Genomic DNA, 26160 nt, shown 5'->3' on the forward strand with positions numbered 1-26160 from the left:
AAATAAGCGTTTATTAAATGCCGGGTGTGTGCCAGGTACTCCTCGCCTTACGAAATGGAGCGGAAAGGAAAAAAAAGAGAGCGGTGACCCCAGCAAGTGCAAGCCGGTGAACTAGGTCACCTTGTGACCTGCAAGGAGCTCTTTCCGGCTTCAGCTGCTCCCAAAGGATCCCTGACTTAGTCCTCCCTTCTTGTCTGGGATGGGGTGAGGCGTGCTGGATTCTGCGTTGGAAGGGACCTTCGAAGAGACTTTGGAGAAGTGACTTCCCCGGGGTCTCAGTCTAAGTGAGAGGCAGAATTCGAATCCAAGCCCTCCGTCCAAATAGAAGATGTTTAGCCACAATGGTACTGCAAGGCCTTTTGAGAGGTGACTGAGTGAGGGGACCAGGGGAACAGCAGGAGGTGGAGGGAGGAAGAGGGGGATTTATTAGGCGTGGGCCAGGCACTTTGCTAAGTGCTTTGACCCCCAGAACAGCCCTGGGAGGTACGTGCTATTATGATTCCCATTTTGCTGTTGAAACGGAGGCACACAGAGGTGAAATTACTTGGTCAGGACGCACCTGGGGGTCGTAGCAGAACTCGGGTTTTTCTGTCTCGCAGCCCAGGGTCTACGCACTATGGCGCCACCTAGCGGCCCTAATCAAAAGCAGTTGCTTTTGCCCGGTCCGCCCCTGCGCCTGCGCCTGCGCCCTGGATTTCCACCTCTGCCCGAGCCTCTCTCTCAGAGAGGTTTGCGCCTGCGCCTCCCAGGGCCCCTCTAGCTCCGCCCCCGTGGATATCGCCCCGCCCCCTCCCCGCGCCTATTGGGTGTGGTGGCGCCCAATGGGAGGCGGCGATGGTGCGGGGTGCGCTCCTGCTGTGGCGGCGGAGTCAGCGGCTGTGCTAACGGGAGCGGCTGAGCGACTGGTGAGGGGGTGCCCCCGAGAGGGAGCCCGAGATCCTGAGGGAGAGACACTGACGGAGAGAGATGCTGAGGGGAGAAAGCCTCGGAGAGAAACTGAGACAGAGAGACCCCGCAGAGTCAGAGACAGGGACCGACCCCAGAGCCAGGGGGTTCCCACTTGCCCCCTCCCCCATCCCCGCCCCCTCCCCCACAGTAGCCCGAGCCTCCCAGAGAACCCGAGGGCAGGGAGAGCAGCCCCGATGGGGCAATGAATGCCTTGGAGCGCTGTGGGAGGTCGGTCCCCACCAGCCTCAGTGTCCTCATCAATGTATGACAGGACAGCCCCACCCCCCACTCCGTAGAGGTCCCGTTAGCCCAGGCCCAGCAAGTGCCTAATGGGTGCTCGCTCTTACAGCTGTAAGGAGAAAAGAAGAGCTGGGGTGGGGGTGGCTCAGTGGAAAGAGAGCCAAGCCTAGAGACTGGAGTTCCTGGGTTCCAATTTGGCTTCAGACACTTCCTAGCAGTGTGACCTCTCGCCAATCATTTAACCCCCAGTGCCCAGGGGCCTTTACCACTTTTCTGCCTTGGAACTGATACACATACAGATTCTAGGACAGAAGGTAAGAGTAAGTGAAAAGAAAAGAGCTGGGGATCCCAGAGAGCAGGACTCAAGGCAGGATCCCTGTGGGGACAGGTGTGGGTGGGGTGCCGCTTCTGACCCAGTTGCCTTGTTCCACAGGCCATGGCGGAGGTCACTGTGGATGCGGGTGCACCCCTCTTGTTGCAGCATCAATACATCTGCTCGGCCTGCGGCCTACTCTACGATACCCTGGAGGAGGTCTTCCTGCACCAGCAGCAGCACCAGTGCCCTGCTGAGCCCCCTGCTGCCGGGGGCCCATTGTCTGAGGAGAGCCACTTCCAGTGCTTGGAGTGCACTGAGCTCCTGCTGTCGCCAGAAGAGCTGCTGGCCCACCAGGATGCCCACACCCAGGACACCAACCCCCCCATTGGCCCCCTTCAGGGCCAGGTCCAGTACCATTGTGGCAACTGTGAGGAGCTCTTCCTGTCTCCTGATCTCTGGCTGGCCCACTGTGAGGCCTGCCCCACCCCAGAGGAGTCAGAGACACTGCTCCCCTCACCTGCAGCCACGATGGACCCCTATGAGTGCCCTGAGTGTGCGCAGTTGCTGGACACCCCTGAGGAGTTCTTGGAGCACCAAGGGACCCATTTTGCCTCCCTTGAAAAGGAAGAGGCTGATGGAGGAGAGGATGAGGAAGAGCCCTGTGCAGAAGGGACAGTGGTCGAAGAGGAGAAGGCCCCCCACATCCACCAATGCAGTGATGGCAAGGGCACCCAGGGCTCAGAGGAAGAGCTGAGGCGGCCCAGGCGGGTAGCCCATACCCCAACCACCACTCTCCATCGCTGTGCCCAATGCCATCGGGGCTTTACCTCTGCCAACCGTCTCCTGGCCCATGGTCGTGCCCACATAGGGGGCACTCATGAGTGCCCAGCCTGCTCTAAGGTCTTTAAGAAAGCAGCCTCCCTGGAGCAGCACCTTCGGCTACACCGAGGAGAAGCCCGCTACTTGTGTGTGGACTGTGGCCGGGGCTTTGGGACAGAGCTCACACTGGTGGCCCACCGCCGGGCCCACACAGCCAATCCCCTGCACCGCTGCCCCTGTGGCAAGACTTTCAGCAACATGACAAAATTCCTCTACCATCGGCGAACCCATGCAGGCAAGAGTGGAGCACCCCCACCCCCACCCCCTGCACCACCCCCACCCCCACCACCCCCTGCTGCCTTGTCTTGCCCACACTGTGCCAAGGCCTTTTCCTCTGCAGCCCGGCTGGCCAGACACCGGCGGGCTGTGCATTCCCCGCCTGAGCGGCGGCACCGTTGTGGGGTCTGCGGACGAGGCTTTAAGAAGCTGGTCCACGTGCGCAACCATTTGCGCACACACACTGGGGAGCGGCCCTTCCAGTGTCATGCCTGTGGGAAGACCTTTGCCTCATTAGCCAACCTCAGCCGCCACCAGCTGACCCACACAGGGGCTCGTCCCTACCCCTGCCCTGACTGTGGCAAGCGTTTCACCCAGAGTTCCAACCTGCAACAGCATCGGCTGCTGCATGGCCGGTCTGCAGCCTTCTCCCGGGCCTCACGCCTCCAGGCTCGTCTGGCCACGGTCCGGAACCTGTATGGGAAAGGGACGGCCAGCAGTGGGACGCTGAGCCGGGCTGGGCTACGGCACCCCCCAAGGGGCCACACAGGGCGGGATGAGCCCAGACCCTCACCCAGACCTGCGGCACCCCCCATGCCATCAGCCCCAGCCCCACAGCAGACCATCATGTGCACAGAGCTGGGCGAGACCATCGCCATCATTGAGACTTCACAGCCGCTTGCCCTGGCAGACACATTACAGCTCTGCCAGGTGGCACTGGGAGCTGGAGGGCTGCATCTGGGAGGGACAGGTGGAGCCGGGGAGCTGCTACACCTGGATGCTGCTTTTGTGTGACAGGCTGAGATGGGGTAGATCCAGGTTCTTAATAAAGGAGTTTGCATCAATGTCACTGTGCTATTGAAGTAGAAATTTGCCGCCTTCACATCATTAGGGCTAGAGGAGACCGTGCCAATTTCTCCTTTTGTACGCTGGGAAACTGAGGCCCCCAGAAGTCCAGTGACTTGTGGGAACTAAATTGAGTTCCTCCTGTCTGCCTCGGGTCTACAGCATTTGGGGGGCCAGAGGGGGAGGGGGAAGCAAGGCTGGTCAAACTGCAGTTTGTTGCTGTTACCTAAATGGAGGCAGAAGAGATATAGCCGGAGGTCAGGTAGGCATCCTTCAACCTCATGGTATCCCTGGCTGCCCTGTGAGATCAAGGCCCTTCCCTGGGCACAGAAGCTGATAAGTAAATTAGGAGACCCAAGAGCTTCCACCTGAACCCACAGAGCATCTCAGTCCAAGCTCCCCGAAATCTGACCAGCAGTGAACCAGCTCCTCCTCCTCACCCCCCAGCCTATCCCAGTGAGGCAGCCCTTGCTGCTGTTATTATAGCAAGCCCTCAGCACCCTGAAGCCAAGCCAGACAAGATTTGAGTGTAGCCCTACTGTGCTCCCTCTCCATTCCTGGAGGTGTTGGAAGTCCCTCCCTTTGTCTTTGCCCATCTCTTGCCAGTTATTCAGTCATTTTCTCAGTTGTGTGGCTTAACTCTCCCAGGTCCCGTTTGGGGCTTTCTTGGCAGATACTAAAGAAGTTTTCCACTTCCTTCTGCAGCTCATTTTACAGCTAAGGAACTCAGGCAGATGGAGTAAAATGACTTGCCCAGAGTCATAGCCAGAAGTATTTGAGGCTGGATTTGAACTAGTGCTTTTTATCCACTTACCAGTGTCCTGGGGCTTCCCAATTAGTCCCAGAATGCCAGACGGGAAGGGACCAGGTCTAGGACTGGAACCCAAACCCGTAACGTTACTAAGCACTTACTTTGTGCCCACTTCTTGCCCAGCACCAGGCATATGGAGAGGCAAAAGGCCATCCCTGCTCTCGGAGAGCTCCGTCTCATGGAGAAAACAGGCAAAGGACAGCATTTTGGCAGGCTAAGCCAGAGGCAATCCACACGGAGAAGACATTGGCATTGGGAGAGCAGGAAAGAATTCTTGCAGAAAGGAGATTTTAGCTGGGAGCCCATAGGTGGGGGTGGCCAGGGACAGACAGCCAGGGTGACAACGTCCCTGGAGCCTGGGGTCTGTGGTGGGGCCAGAGGACATGGGGATAACGGAGGGCTTCCCGTGTATCTGATCCTGGAGGCCGAAGGGAGCCACACACTGGAGCTGACCAAAGGGCTCGAGGAATGACAGACCACTGCCTCAGAGCAGTGTGCCGGCGGAGCAGACGAGCCCGGAGGGGGCAGCCCGGCCGCAGCAGCCACTCCAACAGGAGGGTCTGAAGAACGGGGAGGATGTGGGGGAAAGACAGAGTTCCACTGCGGTCACAATGGGTTTAGCCATCTACTAGATGTCTCGTGAGCGGACAGAGGCGGGAGGGGAGTCTCAAAAAGAAGGGGTCTCTGTAGCTGCAGGGATGGGGCCCTGTGGGGGCCAATCACCTTAGAAACCCCCATGTGAACTCGGGTGCCCCGAGGAGCACCGGGCCTTGGAAGCCAGTGATAGCTCCATCACCACCAGGTCCCATGGGCTCTTCCTGCCACCCGGTCAGACGGCCGTCCAGCCTGAGCCTGAGCCCCACGAGGACGGAGGGACTCTTGCCTATCCCGCTGCTATGGAGGGGGCCAACCCACCACCTCATCTCAGGGCAGCCCAAATACACTCTTTGAGGGGCCGGTTATGCTCCAGGGACCAAATGGCCAGTGTTCTCCCTTCTCTACAAGCCAGGCTTTCAAATCTGGTCTCACCCTCCTCCCCTCGCCAGGCCCCTGGTCGCTGCCTGCCTCAGTTGTTGCATCTGTAAAATGGGGAGAACAGCAGCTCCTGCCATAGGGCTGGTGAGGCTCCAATGAGCCACCGCAGAAGCACTTGGCAGAGCCCAGCACACCGCAGGGCACCACTGGAGCCGGTCTTGGGGTGAAACATCCCCAGCCTGCCCCTTGCCCTAACTCAGCACTGGCTCCAGGACCATCAGCCACACTCGGGGCAGGGAACCCTCTGGCCACTCCCAGGGGCCGACCTCCACCCAACCAACTCCTGTTCTTCCACCCAATTGAGCCCTCCATGCCAGCCTGCTGGGCCCCCTGAGCTAGGCTGGAAATGGAGGCCTCAGTCTCCTCCTCTGTAAAATGGAAATAAATCGTGTGCCCTCCTGAGGCGCCCCGGGAAGGAGGCCGGGCACCGGAGGGATGTTAGGAGACGTCTGGAGGTCCAGCACATCCCACCCCGCCCCCTCCAGCTGGCCCCCAGGGAAACCAGGGGCAGAAGCGGCTCCTTCTCATGCCAATAATTTATTGAACGGAAAGGTCTGTACACAGGCAAACCCTACTTTGGGAACTAAGACATTAGGATCCCCCCAGCCCCCCTCCCTGTCCCGGGGGCTGGGGGCGAGGGGAGGAAGCTGAGGGGATCAGTGGTGCGGGCAGATGGTAGCACAGCTGGGGACGGGGGAGATGGGCGGCGCGAATCATTGCGACATTTTCTTTAAGAAAAAAATTATAACAATCTATTTACACCCCGGGGGGGGGGGTCAGGAAGGAGGAGGGGCCCGAGGCAGGGTCTGGTCCTATTTACAAGGGACACACGGGGGTGGCAGGGGCTGGGGGAGCGCTCCAAGCCCGGAGAGCCTCTTCCTTTTCTCTCTGCCACCCTCCAACACCCAGTTAAAATCCTCTGTTAAAAAGCCAGCTCGGCCAGCCGGCTCAGTGGGGGGGACGGAGTGGAAGGGGCGCCCCCTCCTCCAGGACCCCCACCAGGCTCTTGCCTCCGGGAGGTGGGAGGGGCCTGGGTCACAGCCGTCTTCTCCCCTGTCCTCACCCCCATCTAGAAACGGAGCCCAGCCGGGGATAGGGAGAAGGCGAGCTCCAGGACCCAGGCCCAACCCAGGGCCTCCGGGATGGAGGGGCTCCTCGAGGCCCTCAGGAGGAGTTGGCGACAGACGTGGAAGGCTCCTGTCCCGGCCGCTCCTGGGTCTCCCCTAAAACTGAGGCGACAGGACGGCAGAGGGTTGAGCCAGTCTCTCGCAGGCCAGAAGGCTCAACGGGGGTGGGGGGGGCTCCGTGTCCAACTCACCAAGTGAGGACGGGGGGCAGGAGATGGAGGCCGCGGGACTCCTCAGGTGGGAAGGGACGAGGATACCATTGAGACTTGGCTGGATGGAAAGCTCTGGAGGGCAGTCACATGGAGGAGGGGGAGGGGGAGGGGGAGAGGGGAGAGGGAGGGGAGGGAGAGAGGGGAGGAGAGGGGAAGAGAAGGGAGGGGGAAGGGGAGAGGGAGGGGAGGGGAAGAGGGAGGGGGAGAGAGGAGAGGGAGGGGAGGGAGAGAGGGGAGGAGAGGGGAAGAGGAGAGAAGGGAGGGGGAGGGGGAGAGGGAGGGGAGGGGAAGAGGGAGGGGGAGAGGGGAGAGGGAGGGGAGGGAGAGAGGGGAGGAGAGGGGAAGAGGAGAGAAGGGAGGGGGAGGGGGAGAGGGAGGAGAGGGGAGAGGGAGGGGAGGGAGAGAGGGGAGGAGAGGGGAAGAGGAGAGAAGGGAGGGGGAGGGGGAGAGGGAGGGGAGGGGAAGAGGGAAGAGAAGGGAGAGGGAGGGGGAGGGGAAGAGGGAGGGGGGAGGGGAGGGAGAGAGGGGAGAAGAGGGGAAGAGGAGAGAAGAGAGGGGGAGGGGGAGAGGAAGGGGAGGGGAAGAGGGAGGGGGAGAGGGGAGAGGGAGAGGAGGGAGAGAGGGGAGGAGAGGGGAAGAGGAGAGAAGGGAGGGGGAGGGGAAGAGGGAGGGGAGGGGAAGAGGGAGGGGGAGAGGGGAGAGGGAGGGGAAGAGGGAGGAAACGGGAGAGGGAGGGGAGGGAGAGAGGGAGGGGAGGAAGAGAGGGAGGGAAGGGGAAGAGGGAGAGGGAGGGGAGGGGGAGAGGGAGGGGAGGGGAAGGGGAGGGAGAGAGGGGAGGAGAGGGGAAGAGGAGAGAAGGGAGGGGGAGGGGGAGAGGGAGGGGGAGAGGGGAGGAGAGGGGAAGAGGAGAGAAGGGAGGGGGAAGGGGAGAGGGAGGGGAGGGGTAGAGGGAGGGGAGGGGAAGAGGGAGGGGAGGGGAAGAGGGAGGGGAGGGAGAGAGGGGAGGAGAGGGGAAGAGGAGAGAAGGGAGGGGGAGGGGGAGAGGGAGGGGAGGGGGAGAGGGGAGGAGAGGGGAAGAGGAGAGAAGGGAGGGAGAAGGGGAGAGGGAGGGGAGGGGGAGAGGAGGGAAAGAGGGAGGGAGAGACAGAAAGAGGGGAAAGGAAAAAGGCGAAGGCAGGGGAGGGGGAGAGAGGGAAGAGAGAAAGGAGAGGGAGGGGGAAAAGGGGAGAGACCAGATGAGCTGAGGGAGCTTTGGAGCTCCCCTGGGCTCTTGCCCTTCCCCCACCCCGCCTCTCACCTTTGCCCCCCAGCTCCAGCTGGCTCCAGATCTCCCTCCATCCAATCCGTCCCCACTCACAAACCACACCCCGGCAACTCACCACTGGAGCTAAAGTTGAAGAGGGGGGGCAGCTGCCGGCTGTTGGGGAGCTGGGCCCCAGGGCTTCGCAGGTCGTCGAAGAAGCTGTGGGCACAGGCCTCCAAGGGGGACAGCCTGGTGGCGGGGGTGTACTCCAGCAGGTGGGAGCACAGGGCGATGGCCTCGGGAGGGGTCCGGGACTTGAAGACCTGCGGGGACACAGAAGGGGACCCCTGTTTCCTGGGTTCTCGGACCCCGGTCCCCCTGCAACCGGGCAAGTTCCCCCTCAAACAAAATCTGGTCCGACCTTCGTCCAGGGATGGGCCTTAATCTGGGGGAACTTGAACTCAGTGTAATTTGGGTTCATCTCCCGGATCTGCTCCCGCGTCGGCGTCCCCAGCACCTGCAGGAACACGCAGGCCTTCAGCCAGGTTCCGGGGCCCCTCCCCGCCCCCCCCACGCCCCCCCCCACTCACCTTGATAATCTCCACCAGCTGGTCTACGCCGCTGTCCCCGGGGAAGATGGGCTGGCCCAGGAGGAGCTCGGCCAGGACGCAGCCGGCCGACCACACGTCTGCAACGGAAGAGGTGTCAGGGAGCCCGGGAGGGGGAAGCTCCGGGAACCCGTGTGCCGCCCCCCATCCTCCGCCAGACCCCAGAAGGGCGACGCCAAGGTAGCCCCCAGCCCGTCACAATCCCGGCTTCTTGGGGGCTCTGACCGATGGACGAGGTATAGTCGGTGGCTCCAAAGATGAGCTCGGGGGCCCGGTAGTACCGCGAGCAGATGTAGGAGACGTTGGGCTCCCCCCGCACCAGCTGCTTAGCGCTGTGGGACCAAGATCGAGAGGGACGAGGTGAAGCCTGCGCCCGCCCCTCCCACCCCGGCCCCCTCCCCCTCCCAGCACCAGCCCCCCCACCTGCCAAAGTCGCACAGCTTCAGAACAGCGGTGTCGGGGTCCACCAGCAGGTTCTGGGGCTTGATGTCTCTGTGGCACACCCCCTGCGAGTGGATGTAGGCCAGGCTCCGGAAAAGCTGGTACATGTACACCTGGGGGAGGGACGGGGCACCGTCAACCTCGGGGAGCTGAGCCCCCGCCGCGTCCCCCTCAGGACAAGCTGGGGGCTAGGAGAGGCACAGGACAAGCTGCAGTCTTTGCTTCGATGTCACTAAGCTGCCCCGACAGGTAGTGAGCTCCCCATCCCCAAAGACCCTCCAGCAAGAGCCTCGTAGGAAAGGGGCAGAGAGAGGATTCCCGTCTGGCCGGCCTGCACCTCGCATGCTCGGAAGCCCCCCACCCCCAGCCCAGCTCCTCTCCGGACCGTCCCAGCCCGGGAGAGCCACAGAGCAGTTCGGGGCAGGGCAGAGTCTGGGGCAGGAGGCCCGGCCGGGACGAGGAGAGGGATGTGGCTGGAGACACCGTCAGGGGCCGTCCCGGTCTTGACAGCGGGTCGGAGTCACAGGGAGACAAAGCTTAGCACTCAGGACAAAGAAAAGCAAAGGGCCAAAATGCTCCAACAGAGACGGGCTGCCTCAGGGGTAGCGAGTTCCCTGTCAAAGGCAGTCTCCAAATACAACTGAGAGATCTGGGCCAGGCACGGGACTGATCTGCCCGTTCGCGAGGGGCGGCTCGGCCCTCTGAGACAGCCCCGGGGGGTTACCCTGCCCTCGTGTGTCCGTCGGGGGCCTTCTTCTCTAGCTCATCTGCCCCCAGGGCTGCCCGACACCGAGCATTTCCTCGGTTATTAGGATGGGCTGTGGGGAGGGCCCGCCGGCCCCACGAGGCTCAGAGAGCGGCTCCTGCCCGGGACTCCCGGCCCACCTTGACGTAGATGGAGGGGATGGTCAGCTTGGCCTTGGTGAAGTGTCGGGCCACCCGGTAGACGGTCTCGGGGACGAAGTCCAGCACCAGGTTCAGGTAGAGCTCGTCCTTCTGCCAGGAGCAAACGGGGACGATGAGGAGGAAGCCAGGGGCTCCCCGGGCCAGGAGGGAGGAGCCACAGGCGCCCCAAGGGCCTCACCTTCTCCCCACTGGAGTAGAAGAAATAGCGGAGCCGGACGATGTTGCAATGGTCCAGCTTGCGCATGATCTGCAGCTCCCGGTTCTGGAGAGAAAAGGCACAGCTGAGCCGGGGGGAGCGGAGGCCTCGCTGCCCCAGCCTGGGCTCCTTCTCTCCTTCTGTGGCCTGGGCCCGTTCTTACCCAACCTCCACTTCCTCCCTGGACGTCCTCCCCCAGTGGGGCTGGGCCTGATGCTCCAGACCTCCCTTCCCCAGCCCAGCTCTCTGCCGGCTTCCTCCTGTCCCCCCAGAACCCATCTCCCTCTTTTCCTGGGGAGCGGCTGGCACCAGTCCTTCCTCAGACACCGATCCCCCATTCCCCAAATATCAGAAATCACAGGTTTTTGAAGGGGAAGGGGCCTTAGCTCAGAAGCCCCTCACCCTACCCAGGGACAAGGGACTTGCCCAAAGTCACCCCAACAACAGTGGCACAAACAGGTCTGAGGCTGGCTCTCCTTCCACTAGGTCAGGGCCCCCAGGGCCACACCTCCTTGTTCCCATTTCTCCAAACAGCACCCCAGACTCCCCCCCTCCCCCCGCTGCCCCGGGATCATTCTCTGGTTCCCCTCTTCCCTTCTCTGAGGTGGCAGCACGTGTTCTTGGCCCCCCAAAATCAGTCCCAACCCATCTCATCCCCCTCCCAGGGAACAGCCCGTTGGATACAACCACAAGAACCAGTTCCCTCTTTTCTCGGTCCTCATTTCTTTCTGGGCCTGAGCGCCTGACTTAATGCTCTCCCGGGCCTCAGGGGCATCACCTACCAGATATGGGTGAGATGCTTCGTGTCTTCCTCTTGGACCCCTTGGCTGCTCTAGAACCCTGATTCCACCTCAGTCCCCTCTCAAGTCCCTGACCTCTTGTTCCCTAGAACCCTGGCTCAGTTCCTTCTTCCTTATGTCTCATCTCTCTCATTCCCAGGGCTCCTTCCTAGGCCCTGGACCTTCAGTGAAGCAGCTGTGCTCATCTTCCCCTTCAAACCTGGGCCACCCAGCTCTTCCCAGGCTCCAAGTGCAGACCCCAGGTCCCAGCTAAAACCCCTCCTGAGCCTGGATGTCCTACTCCCCCAGCTCCTACAGTGTTCTCCTTTCCACCCCTGCTCTGCTCTAGGACCCAGGCTTGGCCAGCAGGCCCCAAACCTCCCATCCTCCAGAAAGAACTTTCTTCTTCATCCTGGTTTCCCTCACACCTGTCTGGGAGCCACATTGGGCCACTTTCTCCCTCAAAGTCCTGGATCTCCCCATGTCCCCAAACGCTGGTCTGTCTGGACCTAGCCTGAGACCAAGAGAGATCCCCCATCCTCCAGATCACCCCAAAGGAAAGAAAACTTTGGTCAGATCTTTTGGGAACCTCAGATCTCCCAATTTCCCTCTTCTGACCTCCTGTCTCAAACCCTTGCTCCCACCCAAACCATACCTTGAACCTCTTGTCCTGCAGCACCTTCTTGATGGCCACCAGCTCCCCTGACTCTGCCAAGCGGGCCTGATAGACGACACCAAAGGAGCCATTGCCAATCACCTTGATGTCTGTGTAGGCCACCTCTTGGGAGCGCTCTGGCCCCTGCCCCAAGGTTGCCATCACTGTGGTCACTTTCCCACTGTCACCTGGAAAAGAGGAAAATTGGAATTCCCTGCTCCACCAGGCTCCCTGTCAGCCAGAAGTGATCAGAGGTGGCCGCCTCTGGCCCTCTGGCCCACCCCTTCTTCCCCTTCCTGTGGCTCCTGAGGAGAAGCTGCCATTTGGCCTCAGGCTGACCCATCACCTCTAGTTCTCTCACCCCTTTTCCCCATTGGACTTGTGGGTCCATGGAAGGAGGAAACAAAGGGCTGATTTCACTCATCCTTCCTCAGCTGTGCTGGGAGGGTGGGGGCCTGGGGGGGGGAGCCTGACCTTTAACCTCCAGACACTAGGGGGGGGGGCTGAGACTAGACAAGACTTCTGGGCCCTGACTTTTGACCTGCACAGCTTTGGCCCCTTTAATGAGACCTGTGGGAGTTAGGGAGAAGAAAGTGGCATACAGGCCCCCCAGGACCACTCTCAGTTATGAAGGGGAGCAGCCCGGCTTTCTACACCCACAGGGCATGTGTGCTGTGAATCTTAAGCTTCAAGTCCTTTGCCCACCAGGGAGAAAAAGCAGACTGCAGTTGGAAGAGGTTCAGGACCTGCAGCCCTCCCGGCTATCCCCAGGCTGACACCAAAGAGAAAAAGCCTGCTCTGTCCTCACTTCTCCATTCAGGGGCATGTTCCCCCTCCCCAGTCAAACAACAAGGGGGTGGCCCGGGGGGGAGAGGGGGGGCTCCTATTCCTCAACCTGCCAAGAAGCCCATCAGAGAGGAAGAGAGAGAGTGGGGGAAAGGAGGAGGGATAGGGTGAGGCTCTGGAGGAGAGGCAGAAGGAAGGGCAGGAGGGTGAGGGTCAGGGTGAGGCTGAGGCTCCGGGAAGGAATAAGGAATGAAAGGAGCAGAGCAGCACTAAGGCTCCAGCCTCAGTCCCCCCATACTTACGGCCCAGTTTCACGGCGGGCGGGGGGAAGCTAGAGCTCCCTCCTAATCCTCCTCCTACTACGGTGGAGCCCGAGGCTAAGATCGTTGTCCCGGCTCCTGCGACGTTGGAGCCGGGGCCAGGAAGGGAACCGGGACCGGAACCAGGTCCAGGGCCGGAACTCGGGGCCGGCAGGGCCGAGGCGGAGGATGGGCCCGGGGCTAAGATCTTGGAGTCGGCGGTCCCCGGGCCTGATCCGCTTCCGCTCGGCCCCGACCCCGGCGCTCCTGATCCCGATGCCCCTGACCCCGGCCCCGACCCCGCCTGCCCCGCCGGCCCCCCAGTCCCAGGCTCTATGAACGAGCCGGTCCCGGTCCGGCCCGAGCTGTTGCTGCCGCTACCGCCGCTGCCGCCGCCACCGCCCGCCGGGGCTCCGCCGCTCATGGCGCCTCAGAGGCCGCCGCGCTGCTCCCCGGGGCCCCGGCCGGGCCGGGCTGGGCTGGGCTCCGGTTCCGCTCCAGGCCGCAGCCGCTCCGGCCTCCGGCTCCGGCTCCGGCTGCGGCTGCGGCTCCGGCTCCGGGTCCGCGCCGCGGGGCTCGCCGGGAAATGCAGTTCGCGCACGCTCACACGGCTGACCGACCCCGCGGAGCGTACTGGGAAATGCAGTCAGCGACAGCTGGACCACAGTCGGGAGGAGGGGCACTGACCAAAGGGCATTCTGGGAAATGAAGTCCTCGCTCCTCCGGGAACGTCACTGGCTCCCACCCGGCTGGCGGAGGAAAGTCGGGCAGGCACCGGGGAGGATGCCGGGAAATGCAGTGTGCGCGCGCTTCGGGCGCTGGCAAAAGAGGTTCCCCAGGAGATCCTGGGAAACAGCGTCCACGCGCTCTCTCGATGTACTTGGGAAACTGAGGATGCTGAGGCCATCTAAAGAATCCAGGTCCTATAGAGCCCAGCACTGGGAACCCCTAGGCACATCGGGAAGTCGTGTCTTTCATTGGGAGACAGAGGGGAAGAGTGGTGGCGGGGGGTGGGGGGAGAAGAAAGGGAAGTAGAAGGTTCCAGGGAATGTCGGGATACATAGTCCTTTCCCAGAACTTTCCAACCCCTGCCTTTGACGTCAAGGAACACGCCTGGGAGGAATGCTGAGAAATATATTCCGCAGTAATACATTGTCCTCCGCCCCTGACCCCCAAAGCCAGAAGGTCCCGGGAGACCACCTCCACGCTTTTCACACTACGGGTCGCTGGATGGTCCAGAGAGAAAAATGAGGAGGCGAAGCAGGCCGCGGAAACTGCTGGTAAAGTCCATCTCTCCTTCCGCACCCCTTACTCCGCTCTTTTTAAGCAGCAAACGTCCCGAAAAGGAGAGGCAGCGGAATCAGTTCCTGCAAGTTGAAAAAGCATGCTCGCGCATACGTCACGGACCCATGGAGCTTCCGATAGCAACAAGGGATGCTGGGAAGTGGAGTCTTGGCTTCCTTCAACGGGTAAGAGCAAGGAACCAACGCCCTCGCGCAACGACCGCCGGGAAGAGGAACGCTCTACCTTCCAGCTCCTCCCCCACACCTCAGGAATGCTGGGAAATGCAGTCCCAGTCTCCCTCATCCGTGCTTCATTTTCATCCGTTCCCGCGCTCTTAGGAAATGCTGGGGAACAAAGTCTCTTTCTTTTCGCCTCCGCAAGCACATTTGTGCACGTGCACCAACACTCCCTCTCAATTTAGTCCTCTAGGAACATTTACCTATCCGGAAATGCTGGGACCCTGCAGTATTTCCTAACCCCACTGAATTCTGGATAATGGAGTCCATATGTAGATCCCAAGCTGAACCTAACCTCGTCGTGAGGGCTTCTGGGAATCGTAGTTCTCCCTAAGAGGAGGATAGCTTAGGAGTGTGTATGCGTAGAACAGAGCTCAATCGAGAACCATGTGTACTGGGAGGTGTAGGTTTCCATATTTATGGGGGTGGTATTCCTAGCATAGCAGAGATAGCAATGGTATTGGAGAAATCTGTGTGCTTCTCCAGCGGGACCAGTCGTAGGGGACACAGAAAATCACAAAGTCCAAAGCCGAGATTTGTGCGCGCGGCCTGCTGGGAGTTGTAGTTCGCTGAAAGTTGTAGTTCCTGACTTGGGTAAGCCGCACTGCCCTCTAGCGGCCGCCAGCCAGGAGAAGGAATGCGCATGTTCTGACGTGAGCCACGAGGCTCATTCTGAAGGCTCCGCCCCTCTGGGGGCGGGGAGGGGGCGGGAAGAGGACCGGAGGGAGCTGCCGTTACCCAAGAAGGTCTGGGAGGGGGCGGGGCCGCTGCCTGAGTATTCCGCTCCTGTTTTTACTTACAGAAGCGTGGGGTGGTCCTTTAAACTGGGAAAGGGCTTAATGGAGAGGGGATGCTTGGACCAGGGAGGGGCGGGGTTGGGAGCTTAGTAAGAAGATGCTTGGACCAAGGAGGAGAGGTTGGGGACTCAGTAAGGAGATGCTTAGACCAGGGAGGAGGGGTTAGGGGCTGAGTGATGAGCGGATGCTGGGACCAGGGAGGAGAGGTTGGGGGCTGAGTAATGAGAGGATGCTGGGACCAGGGAGGAGAGGTTGGGGGCTCAGTGAGGAGGGGATGCTTGGACCAGGAAGGAGGGCTCAGTAAGGAGATGCTGAGACCAGGGAGGAGGGGTTAGGGGCTGAGTGATGAGGGGATGCTTGGACCAGGAAGGAGGGGTTGGGGGCTGAGTGATGAGGGGATGCTTGGATCAGGGAGGAGGGGATGGGGGCTCAGTAAGGGGATGCTGAGACCAGGGAGGAGGGGTTAGGGGCTGAGTGATGAGGGGATGCTGGGACCAGGGAGGAGAGGTTGGGGGCTCAGTAAAGAGGGTATACTTGGACCAGGGAGGAGAGGTTAGGGGCTGAGTGATGAGGGAATGCTGGGACCAGGGAGGAGAGGTTGGGGATTCAGTAAGGAGATGCTGGGACCAGGGAGGAGGGGTTGAGGGCTCAGTGAGGAGGGGATGCTTGGATCAGGAAGGAGGGCTCAGTAAGGAGATGCTGAGACCAGGGAGGAGGGGTTAGGGGCTGAGTGATGAGGGGATGCTGGGACCAGGGAGGAGAGGTTGGGGGCTCAGTGAGGAGGGGATGCTTGGACCAGGAAGGAGGGCTCAGTAAGGAGATGCTGAGACCAGGGAGGAGGGGTTAGGGGCTGAGTGATGAGGGGATGCTGGGACCAGGGAGGAGAGGTTGGGGGCTCAGTAAAGAGGGTATACTTGGACCAGGGAGGAGAGGTTAGGGGCTGAGTGATGAGGGAATGCTGGGACCAGGGAGGAGAGGTTGGGGATTCAGTAAGGAGATGCTGGGACCAGGGAGGAGGGGTTGAGGGCTCAGTGAGGAGGGGATGCTTGGATCAGGAAGGAGGGCTCAGTAAGGAGATGCTGAGACCAGGGAGGAGGGGTTAGGGGCTGAGTGATGAGGGGATGCTGGGACCAGGGAGGAGAGGTTGGGGGCTCAGTGAGGAGGGGATGCTTGGACCAGGAAGGAGGGCTCAGTAAGGAGATGCTGAGACCAGGGAGGAGGGGTTGGGGGCTGAGTGATGAGGGGATGCTGAGACCAGGGAGGAGAGGTTAGGGATTCAGTAAGGAGATGCTGGGACCAGGGAGGAGGGGTTGAGGGCTCAGTGAGGAGGGGATGCTTGGATCAGGGAGGAGGGGATGGGGGCTCAGTAAAGAGGGTATGCTTGGACCAGGGAGGAGGGGTTAGGGGCTGAGTGATGAGGGAATGCTGGGACCAGGGAGGAGAGGTTGGGGATTCAGTAAGGAGATGCTGAGACCAGGGAGGAGGGGTTGGGGGCTGAGTGATGAGGGGATGCTGGGACCAGGGAGGAGGGGTTGGGGGCTCAGGAGATGCTGGGACCAGGGAGAAGAGGTTAGGGGCTTAGTAAGGAGAGGATGCTTGGACCAGGGAGGAGGGGTTAGGGGCTCAGTAAGGAGATGCTTAGACCAGGGAGGAGAGGTTAGGGGATGAGTGACGAGGGGATGCTGGGACCAGGGAGGAGAGGTTGGGGGCTCAGGAGATGCTGGGACCAGGGAGAAGAGGTTAGGGGCTTAGTAAGGAGAGGATGCTTGGACCAGGGAGGAGGGGATGGGGGCTCAGTAAGGAGATGCTTAGACCAGGGAGGAGAGGTTAGGGGATGAGTGACGAGGGGATGCTGGGACCAGGGAGGAGAGGTTGGGGATTCAGTAAGGAGATGCTGGGACCAGGGAGGAGGGGTTGAGGGCTCAGTAAGGAGGGGATGCTTGGACCAGGAAGGAGGGGATGGGGGCTCAGTAAGGAGATGCTTAGACCAGGGAGGAGGGGTTGGGGGCTGAGTGATGAGGGAATGCTTGGACCAAGGAGAAGCAGCAAGGGCACACTTAAAGGGGGAAGACAAGGCTAAAGGCTACTTGGTAGTAGGAGTGGAGGCGGGGACTCTCATCAGAGGCTCCAAAAAGGCTGTGGGTTCATGTAAGGAGGGATAGAGGCAGTGATGGGGGAGGGGTGCCAAATGGAGATGAAGGCTTCCGTGGAGAGGGATGGGAAGAACTTGAGGTTGGAACAGGGAGCCAGGCGGCAGAATGAGTCAGGGCCGGGGACCAATGAAGGGGGGGGGGGCTCAGTTAACAGGATCGGGCACTCCTTGGAGGGGGTGGGGAGATCAGTGAGAGAAGGTAGATTACTTCTCTGGGGTCGGGGGAGATGTGTGAATGTCCCGGTCCCTCAGGGGGAGGTAGGGGGGCTCCCTGGGGCAGGACCGCCAAGCAAGTTCACCCTGCAGGGTCCCAGCCCCCTCCTGGAGGTGATGACATCCTTCCCTCCGGCCCCCTCCACCGCCGCCCTCTCCGCAGCATCTGTGTCTCCAGGCAACAACTTCCCGAAATAGCCGGGCGCCTCCACCCCCGGCGGCCCCCACCCCTGGGAGCGACTTACATCACCCAGGAGACTGCAGTGGCCCAGGCGGCGCTGGGAGGCCTCAGTTTCCTCCTCAGCGACTCCCTTTCTCCTCCATCCTACCTCCAAGCCACTCAGGGCCTAGACAAGGGTGGGCACCAGGGCTCAGCCCGGCAGGCCTGGGACCCCACGATGGTCCCCATTTTTACGGAAGAGAAAACTAAGGCCCAGAAAAGGGGGGGGGGGCCTCCCGGTGCTAGAGGACCAGAGGCCTAGAAGCAGGACCTGGGTTCAAATGTGGCCTTAGACACTTTCAAGCACGACCCTGGGCAAGTCCCCTAAGCCCAGTGCCTGGCCTCGGTGGCTCTGCTGCCAAACCTGACCCCGGTTAGAAACAAATGAAGGCAGCCCACTGGCAGGGCGGGAAGGGGGCCTGACTGAGCCTGGAGGAAGAGGAGGTCCCCTGCAAAGTGGGGGGCTCGGGCAGCTTCAGAGCTGGGCCCAAGAGCCCGAGATGACCCCAGCCAGGCTCTGGGAAGTGGCCGAACTCCATCGCGTGCCCGACAAAGCCTCCAGTAGGCTGGGGGCAGCCAGGCAGCCACACACCGTGTAAAGATCCCAAAATTTTATTGTTTTGGATACATTCTCCAGGTGTCCCCCGCCCGCCCGCCCCCCACCCCCCACTATACAGAATAAGGCTGACTGAGTCCCCCCCACCCGCCCTCCCCACCCCCCAAGTTCCAGTTGTGTTTGGTTTGGGCCCCCTGGCAGGAGCGTGGGTGAGGGGCGGGCGGGCAGGCGGGCCGTGGGGGTCGGGAGGGGGCAGTAGGCACTTGTAGAGAGAGAGAGAGACTCGTGGCCCCCAGGAGGGCGATGCCACCTCCCTCCCCACCCCAAGAATTTTTTGGTTAAGTACAAAGTTATTCCCTCCCTTCGTCCAGCCCGGCAGGCAAGGCCGGCCCAGGCACTGACCCCCGCCGGGCAGGGACTGAGAGACTGTGCTGTGGCCCGCGAAGGGGGGTGGGAGGGGAGGGAGGTCAAGGCTTCATTTCCTAAGCTGCAATTATCTTAAATTCCTGTGCGCGTCTGAATGGGGTGGGGGAGCCCTGAGGGGCCCCCCACCGACCCAGGGTCCCCCACTCCCACCCATTTAAAAAAAGAAAAAACCAAAGTTAAGTTTATACAAAAGGGAGGGGGAGAAGGCAAGGGTCCAGAAGAGGGGCCCAGGAATGTACCCCGGCCTGGGAAGGATCCCCGAGAGCTGTCTGCTCCCCTGCCCCCCCTCTGGGACCAGGGAGAGGGCAGAATTAAGGCAGCAGAGAACGGGGCAGCCCCCTCAGGAATCGCGGTGCTCCAGGGAGAGCTGGGCAGTGGCATGCTGGAGGTCGGCGCTGACCCGCCTGGGGGCCGCAGGGGTCCCGGCCCGGACCTTCTTGTCGTCCTCCTCTGGCCCCCCGACTCCCCCACCCCCCTCCAGGCGGCGGTCCTCGCTCCAGCGCCGCTTGAAGCGCAGTTTGAGGGGCATGCACTGGGCGGGGCCAGGGGGCTCCCCGGGCTCGGCCTTGGGGGGCGCAGGGGGCACCCGGGGAGCCTTGAACACCTCTCCGTCCTCATCGTCGTCATCGCTGCTGATGTCGGTCACCTCCACCTCCTCCGACTCGCCCTCTGAGATGGGCTCCACCTTGATCTGGGGGGGGGCCGGGCCAGGAGCCGGGGGGTCCCCTGCCAGGGGGGGCTTCTCACGCTCGCGCTGCTGCCGCCGGCCCAGGGGTGGGGGCTGCAGCTTGAACTTGAAGGGGGAAGACGAGGAGGACGAGGAGGACGAGGAGGCCGAGGACGGGGCAGGTGGCGTCTCGGGGGCCAGGGGTGGCAGCGGGCACTTGTCTGGGCGCTGGGGCTGGGGGACCACCAGCCCCGGGTAGTGCAGGAAGGCTCGGGGGCTGAGGTGGTAGTTGTAGACACTCTGGGTGTGAGCCTGGAGGTAGCGCTTCATATCCTCCGGGCTGAAAGAGAAGTGGGAGCCCCCCCCAGAGCTGCCGCCCCCCCCGGGGTACATGGGGCTCAGCGTGGGGGAGGGGCTGTAGGCCAAGTGGGTGGGGGTCACGGGCATGGCCGGGGAGAGCTGGGGGGGGAGCAGGGAGCCGGGGCCGGCCAGGGGAGACACGGGGAAGGGGCTCAGGGGCTCGGGTCCCCCACGGGGCCGGGGATAGACCCGGAAGACGCCTGCGTCGGGGGCCAGTCGGGCCAGAGGGGGTCCCCGAAAGGCACCCAGCTCCGGGGGTCCTGGAGGACGGGCCCTGGGGTCTTCCACCAGGGCCTCCTCCAGCTCCGAGGTGCCGTCGCTGCAGTCGCTGACGGAGCCTCTGCCCAAACGCCGGGCCACCACGGCCGAGAAGAGGGAAGAGGCTGACGAGGAGGCCGAGCAGGCCGGAGGCGAGCGAGGGTCCTCCGTGGGGGACAGCACCTCCGAGGGCGTGGACGGGGGGAATCGGAAGTGGCCCCCGCCAGAGGGCACCGGCGGGGCGCTCTGAGGCACGGCCCCACCTGAGGGCAGAGGCCAGGGCACAGGTCAGAGGCCAGAGCCAGGGGCGTCCGCCCTCCCGCTGCCCGCCAGACACCCGCGTACCTGCCAGCCCCACGTCGATGAATGGGTAGTTGACCAGCACAAGCTTGTTGAAGTTGAACTTGTAGGTGAACCTCTTGCCCTTGGTCTTGTGAAGGATGCGCTTGTTGTAGTAGTAGCTGAGGGGGCGAGAGATAGAGGCGGCCCGTGGCACAGTGGCCCTCCTGGGGGCTCAGCGGCCCTCCCGGGGGCATGGGGGCTCTCCTTCAGCATAGCGGCCCTCCTGGGGGCTTGGGGACCCTCCTGGGGGCTTAGCGGCCCTCCCGGGGGCACAGGGGCTCTCCTTCAGCATAGCGGCCCTCCTGGGGGCTCGGGGACCCTCCTGGGGGCTCAGCGGCCCTCCCGGGGGCACGGGGGCTCTCCTTCAGCATAGCGGCCCTCCTGGGGGCTCAGCAGCCCTCCCGGGGCCACGGGGGCTCTCCTTCAGCATAGCAGCCCTCCCGGGGGCTCGGGGACCCTCCTGGGGGCTCAGCGGCCCTCCCGGGGGCACGGGGGCTCTCCTTCAGCATAGCGGCCCTCCTGGGGGCTCGGGGGCCCTCCTGGGGGCTCAGTGGCCTTCCTGGGGGCACAGGGGCTCTCCTTGGGCACAGCAGCGCCCCCTGCCACATCCCCCGCCCCACTCACCGCAGGGCCCGGCTCAGCTTGTCATAGTTCATCTGGGGCTTGCACTTGCGGACACCCCACAGGCGGGCCACCTCGTCGGGGTCCTTGATGACGAACTCGCCGTAGTCCCCCTGCCACGCGATGACATCCTGGTATTCCTCCTTGCGGAGCAGCTCCAGGATGAAGTGCCACAGCTGGATCTGCCGGGAGCCCGGCGAGGACTCGGGCTTGTAGGCCCAGTCGGGGAAGGCGAAGCCTGGGGGGAGAGGCAGGGCCGAGGCTGAGGGGGCTCCCTGCAGACCCCAAAGCCAGGCCCTTGGAGATGAGAGCCGGGGGGCGAGGACCCCCCCAGGAGCCACGTGCTCACGTGGGGGCTCCCAGCCCCCCACGCTTCAGTCTTGAGGGCCCAGAGGCCGCAGGCGCCCACGGTATGGGCAGGCGTATCTGGGACAAGGAGGCAGGAGAGTGGAGACAAGGAGACAGAGACAGCCAGAGATGTGGCGGCGGCGGGCTTGGGGCGACACCGGGAGGAGAAACAGGAAACCGGAGGCTGCCGTGTCCCGGGGCCGGTGCCAGGGGGCTGGGCAGGCGGCCAGCTCCGGGCAGGGCTGCCAGCGAGGGGGAGGGGCAGGAAGAGGTGGTGGGGCGGCGGCAGCCCAGGGACAGACAGACAGACAGACATCCTGGGGTCTGGCCCCCCTCCTGGAGGCTTCGGGCTCTGGGGCCTCCTGGGCCCCCGCCCTCCCTGAGGGGCCCTCACAGCCGAGGGGGAGACGTGTCTGGAAAGCTCGGAGGAGGGGTGGGGTGGATGGGCCCGATGAGGTCAGCACACACACAGGGGCCTCTGTCTTTCCCGGGAGGGAGCACGCCAGACTGTCTGAGAACTTGGGGGGACCCCAGAGCGCCTGGGCCGCTCCCCAGCAGGGCGGGCAGCATTCACCTTGGGCAGAGGTTGGGGTGGGCCGTCCCGGGGGAGGGGGCTGCGGTCGCTCCTCTCCCGAGCCCCGGCCAAGCAGGGCCCATCAATAATTCAGCGTGCTGGAGCCGGTAATTGAGGGGGGAGGGGGGAGGGCCGCCAAGGGCACAGAGAAAGGCACTAAGTGGCCGGGATGTGGGCAGCCAGGGCGTCGGGGGAGCCGCGAGGCGGGGGCCAGGTGTGCCGGTCAGCCGGGCCCAAGTGGGGGCGCCACTTGCAGCCCCTCCCCTGGCATCCACCTCCTCCGACACCCCCCAAGCTTCCATGTCCCTGTAACCAGGCAACCGTGGCTGGGAGCTGGGGCCGGGGAGCGGGGGAGCGGGAGCTAAAAATAAACTTTGCGGAGCGGAGAAGGAGTGAGAAAGAGACACACAAAGGGAGCAGGGGAGAGGCGCGGGCGGGGGCGCCCGAGCTGCTGCTGGGGCCACACAGCCCGCGGCACCCGGGCCGCTCGCTCCTGACAGGTCCCGGGCGCGCCCCCGCCCCCGCCCCCGCCCGGTCCCCTGTCTGGCCCCGGGCAGCAGACACACAAACATCCAAGAGGGCCTGTTCCCGGGGAAGGTGACGTCAGGGTCTCTCAATGGGGCTCTGTTTGCCAGGCCCCGGAGCCAGGCACGAGAGTGAGGGAGTTCGAGTGAGGGGGCACTTGGGGCTCCTTGTGCGGACGTGGGGGGAGGGCCGAGCCCGGGCACCAGGCGCCCGGGGCCTCAGCCGCCAGCTGGAAGGGCCCTCGGGAGCCAAGTGAGGGCCGCTGCCTCCACTTTGCAGAGCTCCTCGGAATCCAGCCCCAACACACGGTGGGGTGGGGAGGTTGAGCAGGTCCCGGCGGACAATGGGAGGGAGAGGTGGGGAGCGACCACCTCTGCCACCGGGGGGACTCCCAGAGCTTCCACTCCTTACTAACTTCTGGGGGCCGCCTCCTCCAGGCAGCCCCCTCCCCCTCCTCAGCTCAGCCCGGAGGCTGGCGCCAGGGCCGGCCCAGAGAAAAACAGGAAGTGGGAACAGGGAGAGGATGGAAAGGCCGGGGCAGGACAGAGGGACAGATGGGGCGGCCCCCCCCTCGCACTCACTAACTCATTCACTCACACACGTGGGGCCGGGGGCCAAGAACCAGCTGGGTGGGGGGGCACACGGCCCGACTCCTTGGCTCCAGAAGCCCCTGGTGGCTGCTTAGCCCCCACCCTAGCCAAGGCGCCGGCCAAGTCCGAAGGGGAAGGGGGCCCAAACCCACGTGACCGCCTAGCCCTCCGCCCCCAGCGCCCCCGGGGTCACGGAGCCCGTCGTTCCCCCGACCGGAGTAGCGGGCCGCGGGCCCTTTAAGAGCAGCCCGGAGAGGAGGGGGAGGGGGAGAGTCCACACAAGTTCTCGGGGAAGGAAACAAGTTCGAACAGCCCGGTGCCCCCCTCCTCTCCTCCTCCCCCCTGTCCCCGCCCCGGATTCCGACGGGGGGCACCTCGGCCCCCCTCCCCCAGCCCAAAGTCCAAACCCGGGGGCTGCGTGGGGGAGGGGGCCAGCCCGCCGGGGAGAGTGCGAGGGGGGAGGGGGGCTAATCCCCCCTCCCGGCCCGGAGCTGGGGGAGGGGTAACAGGCCACTTAAGGTGGAACGGGCGGGGGCCGGAGGCCGGGAGGGTCGGGCCGAGGGGGGGGTCACGTCAGGGGAGGAGCGCCCCCCCTCCGCCAGCGTCCCCGCCCAGAGCGCGCTGATCGGAGGAGGGTCTGCCCCAGTCCCTCCGGGCGCCCCCTCCCCCTCCCGGCGCCACCTTAAGCCGCGCGTTCCACCGTCGGAAACAAAAAGTTCCTTTTTCGAACGTTCGGGCCGAGCTTTGGGAACTTTGTGGCCGCCGCGCGGCGGGCGGGCGGGGGAGGGGCGGTCGGCCCAGGACCCTCTTGCGCTCCCCGCGCTGTCCCCCCAGCCGAGCCACGAGCCGCCCTGAAGGTCACGGACCAGCCCACGCTGGCCTGGGAAGGGGGCGGCCCCGCGCACCCCCACGGGGACCCGGGAGGCGGGAAGGTAGGGGGTGGCGCCCCAGGGCCCCCTGTCCCCCAGCCCCGGTACCTCCTGTGCCAGGCTGCCCAGCTCCGGGAGCAACAGGTCTTGGCGCGCCCCCACCCCCCCGCCGTCGTGGTTCCGTCCACGCGCCCCCCCTCCCCGAAGGAAACTTTGTGGACTCTGGGGGCCCGGCCCTTCCCTGGCCCCCGCACGTGCGAACGGCCCCCACGTGCCGCCCCCGCAGCCCTCCGCCCGCCCGCACCTGTGTCCGCCGGGGTCTTCATGGCTGGGGGGCGCCTGGGGAGGGGGTAGCGGGGAGGCTGTCCCGGGTCCGGGTGCTGGCCGCGCCGCGGCTCCCCGGCCCCAGCCCGGGCTCCCCGTCCCGCACGGCTCCCCGGCCTCCTTGCCTCTCCCCTTCCCCGCCCGCCGCCTCCCGGGTTAATATCGCACTCGGGCCCGGGACGCCCACGCCCCCCGGGCGGCGACGTCACCGCCGCGTCGCCATGGAGACGCTGCGCCCGCCCCTCCCCCTTACCCCCCCTTCCCTACCCCCAGTACTCACACCCAGACACGCGCGCGCCGGCACGGGCGGGGGCAGCCTGATCCCCGAGAGAGCTGGGGGGCGGCGCTTAAAGGAACCGTAGGGAGAGTGGAAGAGCAGGGACCCCCCAACCTAGGTCCGGGAGGCCCCCCTGACCTGTGCTCGGGTCCCAGGCTAAGGAGTCCCTCGTCCTCCAGGGCCACCTTCCCACCTTCTTGCTCCGTGACCTTGAGCAAAGCAGGGGACTTCTGGGCCTCAGTTTGCCCCTCTGCAGCAGGAAAGAATTAGTTCTACCTGAGGCACCCACGGTGGCCCTGAGGAATCCGGAGACCTGGGTCAGATTGTCCCTTAGGCTCCCATAGCCTTGGGCTGTGCAATCCAGTTTTAACCTCCTTCAGCCTCAGTTTGTTGGTCTGTAAAATGGGGGCAGATGTCTTCTAGCTCTGATAGCCCATTATCCCTGTGCCTGGCAAAGAGAAGGTAGTTATTAAATGAGTATAGGCCTCCTGAGCCCATGCCCTGTGGGGAGACCCGTGCTCAGAAGTGTCGGGGCCTGGGAGCCCAGATGTTCGGGCCCAAACAAGTGCCACCTCGACCCCTGAGGTAACTGACCTTGGTCAAGTCTGAAGATCATGGAATGGAGAAGAGTCCCTTCCCTTCTTGGGCCTCAGTTTCCTGTCCTTTAGAATGGGAGCAATCTTAACGCCTACGAACTCCACAGGACTTTTTAAAGTGGAGCAGAAGGAACACAGCCATGGATTCTTAGAGCACAGAATGTCAGAATAGGGAAGAACAAGATCGTTAGAACCTGGGCCTCGGAGCTGGGAGGTTTGGGAGGACCCTTAGAATAGGGACTGTCCACAGTGAGGCAGGAGTGGGCTTGGGCCAGGGAAGGCCCGAGCTGGGGAGCGGTGAAGCACAGAATGAAGGCCTTGGGAACCAAGTCCTCTGTGTTCCAGATGGAGATACTGAGGCCCAGACCAACTGCATCAGCTCAAGCAGAGGATGCAAGAACTTTTCCCTTGAATCAAAAGGGATGAGGCATACAGGCCCCCTCCCCAGGAAAACTTCAGACAGCTGGGGTTGGGTAGGGTGGGAGGCCTGGGCCCCAGGCCAGGGTCGGAACTCGGGGGAGGCTGCTGTTCTTCCCCTCCTTCCACTTTGGATGGGGCACCCAGCCCTTCCTGGCCAAGATATTTGAGGCCGGTGGGGGGCACTGGAGTGGGAAGGAAGTGACCAGAGAGGTCATTGTAAGGCCTCTTTCAGGGGCATCCGGCCTGGGCCTGCAGCTGTTGCTGAGAGGGGGTGGGTCCGGACCCCTGAGCCAGGGCAGCTGGATGGTGGGTGGGAATTGGGGCAGAAGAAAGGAAGGACCCGGGGCTCAGATTCTTGGGTCCCTAAAAGAGTGGGATGTGGACATACGGGGCTCAAGGAGACTCGGAAACAAGCTTTCTGATCCCTGAGAAGGACCAGGTCATTGGAGTCCTGGGAAGGGACGAAGCAGGAGCCAGGATGACTGGATCTGCAGGGACTCGGTGACCCAAGTGGAGAAAGAACAGGGCCATGATTCCCGAGTCTTGAAAGCCTTCGTCTCCAAAGGGAGCTACAGCCTGAGGGGCTGGGGAATTGGGATGCTGGTCCCTAAGAAGGGAGGTGCAGGAAGCGTCCTGGGGCCTTTGAGGAGTGGCAGCAAGTGGGAAGTGGAAGCTTGATCCCTGGTTGAGAAAGCCCCAGCCATGGTAGAGGGAGGAGGCATTCCCTCCATCGTGTGCCATGAAGGTGGGGAGGAGGGGATGATGAGTAGCCAGACTAACCTTGCCTGGCCCTGAGAGGGAGGGAACCAGAGGAAGGATACCCAGACAGACGAGAGACATGGCCTTAAGAGAGAGGTGCGACCCCCGGAACAGAGAAGGTAGACACCTGCAGGGGAATCGGGCAAGGAGGACACCCAGACTGAAGAAAGGGAGAAGATCCAGAAGCAGCAGAAGCCAGGAGA

The 26160-nt window shown here is 63.3% G+C and overlaps 3 protein-coding genes across 5 annotated transcripts; 1 reads left to right on the forward strand and 2 right to left on the reverse strand.

Annotated features, from left to right (window-relative positions):
• The first annotated feature begins 17 nt into the window (after nucleotides 1-17).
• On the forward strand, nucleotides 18-3444 carry ZNF526 (zinc finger protein 526). 2 transcript variants are annotated; one of them, XM_007506856.3, is made up of 2 exons: nucleotides 18-366; nucleotides 1622-3444. In XM_007506856.3, the coding sequence occupies exon 2, from the start codon at nucleotides 1625-1627 to the stop codon at nucleotides 3392-3394; it is 1770 nt and encodes a 589-aa protein (XP_007506918.1). In that variant the 5' UTR covers nucleotides 18-366; nucleotides 1622-1624; the 3' UTR covers nucleotides 3395-3444. The 2 variants fall into 2 exon arrangements, with proteins under 2 accessions (XP_007506918.1, XP_007506917.1); XM_007506855.2 differs by lacking the exon at nucleotides 18-366 and adding an exon at nucleotides 795-905.
• Nucleotides 3445-5812: 2368 nt separating this feature from the next.
• On the reverse strand, nucleotides 5813-13891 carry GSK3A (glycogen synthase kinase 3 alpha). Of its 2 annotated transcripts, XM_056797034.1 has the most exons (11): nucleotides 12547-13885; nucleotides 11459-11646; nucleotides 10007-10090; nucleotides 9808-9918; nucleotides 8905-9035; nucleotides 8707-8813; nucleotides 8464-8561; nucleotides 8295-8390; nucleotides 8010-8196; nucleotides 6610-6702; nucleotides 5813-6520 (listed from the first exon to the last, which is right to left on the reverse strand). In XM_056797034.1, the coding sequence occupies exons 1-11, from the start codon at nucleotides 12965-12967 to the stop codon at nucleotides 6456-6458; spliced, it is 1581 nt and encodes a 526-aa protein (XP_056653012.1). In that variant the 5' UTR covers nucleotides 12968-13885; the 3' UTR covers nucleotides 5813-6455. The 2 variants fall into 2 exon arrangements, with proteins under 2 accessions (XP_056653012.1, XP_056653011.1); XM_056797033.1 differs by having other exon boundaries at nucleotides 5813-6702; nucleotides 12547-13891.
• Nucleotides 13892-17420: 3529 nt separating this feature from the next.
• Nucleotides 17421-24063, reverse strand: ERF (ETS2 repressor factor). The gene is made up of 4 exons (XM_056797041.1): nucleotides 23886-24063; nucleotides 20679-20913; nucleotides 20058-20173; nucleotides 17421-19975 (listed from the first exon to the last, which is right to left on the reverse strand). The coding sequence occupies exons 1-4, from the start codon at nucleotides 23905-23907 to the stop codon at nucleotides 18768-18770; spliced, it is 1581 nt and encodes a 526-aa protein (XP_056653019.1). The 5' UTR covers nucleotides 23908-24063; the 3' UTR covers nucleotides 17421-18767.
• Between the last annotated feature and the right edge of the window lie 2097 nt (nucleotides 24064-26160).

Source organism: Monodelphis domestica, chromosome 4 (assembly GCF_027887165.1).
Source record: "Monodelphis domestica isolate mMonDom1 chromosome 4, mMonDom1.pri, whole genome shotgun sequence".
NCBI lineage: Eukaryota > Metazoa > Chordata > Mammalia > Didelphimorphia > Didelphidae > Monodelphis > Monodelphis domestica.